Source organism: Porites lutea, chromosome 10 (genome assembly GCF_958299795.1).
Source record: "Porites lutea chromosome 10, jaPorLute2.1, whole genome shotgun sequence".
Lineage (NCBI taxonomy): Eukaryota > Metazoa > Cnidaria > Anthozoa > Scleractinia > Poritidae > Porites > Porites lutea.
The window spans coordinates 22281953-22289452 of record NC_133210.1 but is presented as its reverse complement, the minus strand read 5'-3'; the positions used below and the strand labels follow the sequence as shown (position 1 = coordinate 22289452).

Below are 7500 nucleotides of genomic sequence, written 5' to 3'. Positions count from 1 at the left end.
AACACAGATTTGAGTACTAGAGGCGTGAGATTTAAGCCGTTGCATCTTGACAGGTATCCCAGGAGGATACTTCCCATAATGGCCTAGATTCGAGCCTAGATATTTGAAAGGGGTGCTTTTTCGTCAAGAATGGTACATAAACGGTTAAGGGGTTGGACCTCGATGCGGAGCCTCCGCGCATAAAACGTTGTCACCGAGTACCTCCCTCCGGGCAGGTATTGTAAGAAAAGTGACAGAAAACGGATTATGCCATTATCTTAGCCGCGGCATAGCCCTCATTCAACGTTGGTTGGAATTTATTTGACTTTACATCTCTTTTAAAAATAATGTGTTGCTTGCAAGGCGTGGGCAGTCGTAGAATTGGAGTTAGTTTTATGCATGGTTCAATTTGACCTGTTACCATGTGTTATACTGTCTTCACTGTCCTTTAACTCTATTTGTCGATCGAATAGAATCTGTACAGTAACTATTTACTACTCTTTTCAAAACCGGGATTTTCCATATCCCATCATGCTCTTGGGTCTCAGCCCCAGACTTCTACATCCTACACATGCGCTCCGGGCATACCCCCGGCGATTTGCATTTGGTTTTCTTTCTTGATGGTCTTTTTTCCAACCACTGACATCTTGATCGACCTGATATTGCTAAAATGAGAGGTGCCCAGATATTGAAAAAATGAGAGGTGCCCACATTCTTCGAATATTAATAATTTTATTGGTGGACACAATTTCAGTTTCCGACGGAAAGGACATATTTGCTAAATGAAGGTGAAAAAACGCCATTTCGCAAAATAGTAATTTTGGCAAAATTTCTACTTTGCGTAATGAGTTCTAGTACGGTCTATAAAATGAGAGGTGCTGTACACAATTTCTTTCAGACGAAAAGGACATATTTGCTAAATGAAGGTGAAAAAACGTGATTTCGGAAAGTAGTAATTCTAGTGAAATTACTACTTTGCAAAACAGGTAAAAATCTGTCATTATTCGTTAACTATTACTTCCAAACACATTTTAAGTTTTGTCTTGAACTGTGTTTAGGATAATATATAGATTTAGCCAGGGCTAAAACCGAAGCTCCAATTAATAAATTTATAATTTAAATCAAACAATAAACTTTTAATCCACAAATTAACTTAAGGGCACATTCATAAGACTTTTGAGGGAAAGGCTAAGTTATTTTAGAGTGAAACATCTTACATCGTATTGATAATCTTATATGTACACCCAAAAAATAGCAAACATCTTCGATCACATTCAAGATCACAGTATATAGGCCTCGAAAACAAATTCTTGCCAACAAATCTGGGGGTGTTTAAACCAACCTTTTATAATTTTTATACATCACATTTGAGGTGAAACAGTACTATTTATCATACACACCTCGGACAGAATGCGGTATTTCACAATTTTTCAAGACAAATTGCACTCAGTCAATATTCAGGACGATCAATCGTGGGCTTAAAGCGAAACCGTTCAAAAATTTCCGAAATCACCCATACGGCCAGCTGGTTCTCGTTTCCGTAGTGCGAGCTGTCAGTGTGGTCGAGTGTTTAAATGAACTTTAATAGAGTTACGCTTCAACATAATAGCGAATTTAATTTTTTTTGTTTTTTTGTTTTTGTTATTTTTATAACTGAAACCATTTTAATGGTTTCAGTTAAAGATGGTTTCAGTTATAAAAATAACTGAATAACGATGTGCAATCTTATAAAGCGTTTGATACGCGCGACATTTTTTAGTACTCCTGCAAGCGATGTTCATGAACGATGAAAACAAACGGCACGAACAAGCGATTAAAATTGCAAGAGAGACTACTAACAATCAAAAAAAGAAATATAATTCGGTGAAACATTTACAGAGACAACTTTTCAACAATTTTTCTTCACGAAGACAAGTATTAGTGTCTCTAAAAATCCTGAGTCTTTAAGCGTGAAGCTTAAGCCCGCTTCCCGACGCGGTGTTTACTGTTTTCGAAGGTGAACTCCTCGAAGCAAGAAAATCGCTGAAAGTTTTCTTTCTACAGCCAAATTTATAACTAAATATTCTTCGGAACGTTTTCTTTCTATTTGTGGTGAGCAAATATATCTGAAGGCTTTTTAAAGTTCTGTAAGCTTATATCAAACTTGATACTAGGTCAGATCATTGACTCAAATCCTACAAACGTGCATAAACTTGCCGCATAAACTGTCAGCGTGAACTGTGCAAGACTTCATGAAATTAGATATAACAAAAACAAACATCAAATACAATAATTACTCAGGCTTACCATTCGAGATTCAGTTCCTGCAAGCTATCAAGGAAGGCCACAGTTGCTTGAGACTTTTAAACCCTCTTATGCATTAAGCAAGGTGAAAAACGAAAACGATGCCATCCGAAATCGAATTACCGAATTTTGATAAGCGACGCATTTCTCAACCAAAAACCCAGTAAACAAACCAGCCACGAACAACAGAAGACTCTTGATAGCAGCTGTATTTCATTTTGTACATTCAGAGGAAAAAGACAGTTAAAAACATCACAAGTTGACACAAAACTCTGTCAGCTTCAGCTGTCAAAGTAAACAACTTTCAAGATGCTGCATAATTTTTCGGCATTAACTCACCTGTCAAATTTTGACCAATCAGAGTATAAAAATTGGACGTAGAGCGTGACCAAGGCGTGACCATGGTAAGATAAGGTCTTCCCCGCCTGTGCTTTTAAAAACTGGCTGAATTTTCGCTTCCGAGGTCAGTTTGAAAGCAGAATCCTAATAGTGCGGGGCCATAGTGACATAAACACAAGATATTTGATATGAATCCTTGGAAAAAATAAACTTGAGCCTGCGATCATTTGAAACTGGTAATTTGTCAACGGATAACTTAAAAAATACTCGACCTCGATGGGTCGAGACTTGAGCCCACAGTACGGTCAGGTGATACCGGTCAGCGGATAACCTGTTTTGATAGCTGTCAATTGATCACAACATTGATGTGCAATTAGTTTTCTCTTGGGCTCCCAAACTAGCTAAAAGTGTGAGAGTAAACATTGGTTTTCCTGTGGTGCGGACGGACGGTCGGCGGTCGGTGTACGGTCACGTGATTACCAAATTTTCTGGGATGGGTAGATTTACTTAGGTATGGGGCTCCGCCCACGCGCGCGCGAAGCGCGTCTGGAGCTCCGCTAATAAGCATTTTTTATCTCTCTCCCATATATTTCGTTTCGTTTCGTTTCGTTTTGCAGAATAGAATAGCCCTTATGCAGTGAAAGACAGTTGCAAAACCCTGGGTAATAGAAATCAATCTTCTCCACTATTTCATCAATGGGGCCTGACTAGCCCTGTCTGGTTAACTGTACATGTTATACTTTGAATTTGTGATCAGACCACTGGACTTGCTTACACGTGCGCCAAATCAAGTAATTTTGGTAATTTGATCCTTTTCATTTGTAGGCATTGTTTCTGGAGCAGTCTATCTATCCTATTCAGTACTTAGAACTGATGGAATGTAGCATCGATAGCTATGGGGTGGACAGGCTTGCAAGGTACCTTTTTTTTAATTGTAATATTGAGATGTCCAATTGGCAAGCAACATAATTTTGCCGAGTTAAAGTAAATGTTACAGTTGTTGAAAAAGAGAGTAGGACCGTACAGTCTGTTCTGGGCTGGTAAACTTTAGCACTCAGAGACGGCAAAGTGTATTATATTTTCAACTGGAGGGCTTGAAAATCAGGGCCAGAGGTGCAGGTTTGTAGGGAGGTATGGGGGCCATCCACCCCCAGGAAATTTTGAAACCTAGAGGTTCAGAAATGCTATTTTCAACATTCTTCATGAGATATTACTTTAAAAAAATAAAACTCAACCTAAATAAAGTGTAAACTGACAGGTACGTGCAGTGCTTACCCCAATATCTGGAGGTTAATTGTAGACTCGATGCCCGAGGTCTTATGGCCTCCGGCGTTACTCAAACCAAGGGCACAGTTTCTCCCAATACGGACCGACCTAGGCCGGTGAATAACATTTTTATTTTTTTCCAACTGGGATTTAAAAGTTTCAGGAAAATTTTCCTTTACTCTCCAACGTACGTGTGTTGAATCCGTTTTGCATAGTATAAGAATTTGTGGTGTCTAATTCAAATAAAAGATCATTTACTTCTTTTCCTGATTTAAGAGTAGTAGCAAAATTCATCCCTGTGTTCAACAAAAAAAATGGCCAGTTGCATTAGCATTCCTTCGCTGCAGGGTGAGATGGAAAATATGTCTTAAAAAATTGCTTGCCCTTTGAGGAAGCCAGTTCCAGGGACGGCAGAGCCGGGGAGGGGGGGGGGGGGGGGGGGCTGAGGTCTTTAACCCTCCACTTTTCTAGAGAAAACCGTAAAAAGCTTCTCCAAGCACCATTGTTGCATTGGAAGATCCTTTTCAGCCAGGCTAGTCGTAAAGATTTAATCATACTTTCCAGATCGATCATTTTTAAACCACCGTTTTCATATTCGTTAATTGTGGAAAGTCTTGTCACTTTATCGGTTCCTTTCCACAAAAATTTTGATTTAAATTTGATTTAACTCTTTAAAGATTTACTTGGGGACCGGCAGAAGCGAGGAAATGTAAACAAATTTTGGTATGATTTAAGACTTGATAATTGTTACTTTTCCATAGATAGAAAGGCCTCTTGAAGACCAAATGTTTATAAGTTTTTTGACACTGTCCAATCTCTCAAAAAAAATTTTTTCGTGCAAAAGTTTGATATCGTATGAGTAATAAACACCGACGGCTTTGGTTGGTTCGTCAGGCCATTTTATACCAAAAGGTTTTGAAATTTTATCTCTAGACGACCCGATCCACATTCCTTCAGTTTTAGATGAGTTAATTACAAGTCCTGATAAGTTCTTGAATACTTCGAGAAGGTTAAAAAGGGCCTGTGCCGAGTCAATGTCAAACAGAACGGCCGTTTTGTCATCAGCATATTGAAGGAGTTTTGTTTCTTCGCCACCGATTTTAATACCAATTATCTCTGGGTTTTGTCGAATTGCCAAAGCAAGAGTTTCAACTGCAACCACGAACAAATATGAGAAAGCGGTTTTAATTATGAAAGATAATTCAATGGGTAACACCCCTGACAACTATCAACCAATCACGTGTCTAGCGTTAATGTGGAAATTGGTCACTGGAAAAATCTGCTCCCAACTATATGAACATCTAGAGAGGAAGCAGCTACTCCCCGAAGAGCAAAAAGGCTGCAGAAAAAAATCTGGAGGAACAAAAGATCAGTTGATAATAGACCTTTTTACCGATACGGCAGCCATATTGAATTAATTGGATTTAAGGAGTATTATGGGATGCCCAGGGGGCATGAGGACGATCCAGTATACTTGCATCAGTATTTACATGCGCTTTTCGGGCCAATTTTTCTTTAAGTTTTCCCAGAAAAAGATTGTAATGGGAAAAAAGATCGTTGTGCCGTGTTTGGATATAATGACGATCGCCTTTTTCCCGAGAAATATACGTTGAAATTCTCTTTTTGCCCGAAAAGCGCGCATAAATACTGAGCCAGTGCCCCCCTGGGCATCCCATAATACTCCTTAAATCTAATAAATTCAATATGGCTGCCGTATCGGTAAAAAGGTCTATTGATAAGATGGTGAAAATGATTGCAAGGGGAGGAAGACAAAATTGGGTGATGGCATGGATTGACTATGAAAAGGCGTACGACATGGTGCCACACGTGTGGATCATAAAATGCCTCAACCTAGTTGGTGTTGCCGTGAATGTACAAACTCTCCTGGGAAGAAATATGGAGGGGTGGAGAACTGTCGTGACCTCAAGCAATGAGTCGCATGGCGAAATTTGAATCAGACGAGGAAGTTTTCAGGGTGACTCCCTATCACCATTGCTTTTCGTCATTGCTATGATCCCTCTAATACTTTTACTCCGAAAGGTGAAGCCTTGTTATGTCCTAAGCAATGACCAGATACGGATTAACCACCTGCTGTTTATGGATGATCTAAAGTTGTGTGGAAAGAACGAGCGTGAGATTGAATCGTTAGTCCAGACTGTCCGTATTTATAGTGAAGATATTGCTGTGGAGTTCGGTATTCAGAAGCGTGCATGCATAAAATCTTGAAGGGAGGAAAAACTACCAATTTTGACGGTATAAAGTTACCTGCGGAAGGAAGGGAAATTTCCGCATTGCAACAGGAAGAAGGATACAAGTATCTGGGAGTGTTAGAGGCTAGTGATGTCTTACAGGAGCTAGGAATTGAAAACAAAACTGACAAAGGAATACTTTCACAGGATAAGATCGATTCTGAAGTCGAGGTTGAACAGAGGCTATGTTGTCGCAGCTATTAACGAAAGCACTGTATCTCACCTGAGGTATGGTGGAGGTTTATTGGAGTGGAAGAAAGCGGAGGTGGAAGCTATTGACAGGAAGACAAGAAAGTTGTTCACAATGTATGGCACTGTAAACCTTCGAGCAAATACACGTAGAGTATACTGCCAAGGAAGGAAGGTGGACATGGGCTGAATAGTGCAGCGGACTGTGCCACCATGGAATAGTTGATCGAGTTTGAATAAGAGCCATGTTCAGCAGAGTCAAGAAATGCTGCTAAAAAGCTACCTGCCTTGTTTTGAAGCCTAAAGCTGAAAGCGACCCTTTACAGTATTAGCAGCAAAGGAGTGATGAGAGAATGGCGGACTGGAAGGAAAAACCATAATTTCCATGGTCAGTTTTAAGGCATACAGAAGGTGCAACGAGTAATCTCTCTTCGACGTGGTTGAAGAAGGGGGGATTTAAGGATACATAACAAGGCATTGCGAACGAATGCAATAAAGGTAAAGATTGACAAAGAGGCTGTCAGCTCAAAATTCAGATCGTGCAAGAGTGTGGAAGAATCAGTAAGCCAGATAGTTTGTGACTGCTGAGTGTTGGCTCAGAGAAAATATAAAAGTAGTCATGGTAGTGTTGTAAAGGCTGTCCATTGGTGCCTGTGCAGAAAGTACGGATTGACAGTTGCTGGCAAGTGGTATGAGCATGTCCCTGAAAAAGTTCGAGAGTCCGGAAAGTCAAAATCCTTTGGGATTTTAGCAAACAGACTGATTATCAGCTTGAACACAATAGAGCTGACCTTGTAGTAGACATACAGCAAGCAGTTTGCCAAATTATTGACGTAGCTGTGCCAGAAGATGCTAGGGCGGAACTGAAGAAGAAAGAGAAAATTGGTAAATATCAAGACCTGGCAAGAGAATTGAAAACTGTGGAAGGTCAAAAGTAGGGTTGTGCCTATTGTTGTCGGGGCACTTGGGACAATCCCTAAAGGATTAGTTGGTCATCTTGAAAGCTTAGGGGTGAATCTTGATGTATCTCAGATTCATAAGACTGCCCTATCAGGAAGAATCCTGAAGGAGAATCCTCCAACGGGTTCTCGACCACTAAGAACGCAAGACGTGACTTGTACCGGGAACTGGTTAGCAGTTGAACACTGAGAGTGTATACATAATATTATTATTATTGTTGTTGTTGTTGTTGTTA

General features: G+C 40.0%; 1 protein-coding gene across 1 annotated transcript in view; it reads left to right on the top strand.

Annotated features, from left to right (window-relative positions):
- Window positions 1-7500, top strand: part of LOC140951304 (uncharacterized) — a 52545-nt gene that overhangs the window by 25256 nt on the left and 19789 nt on the right. The window contains exon 5 of the mRNA XM_073400556.1: window positions 3427-3518. Within this exon, the coding sequence (XP_073256657.1) occupies window positions 3427-3518 (92 nt within the window). The remainder of the gene's footprint in view (window positions 1-3426; window positions 3519-7500) is intronic.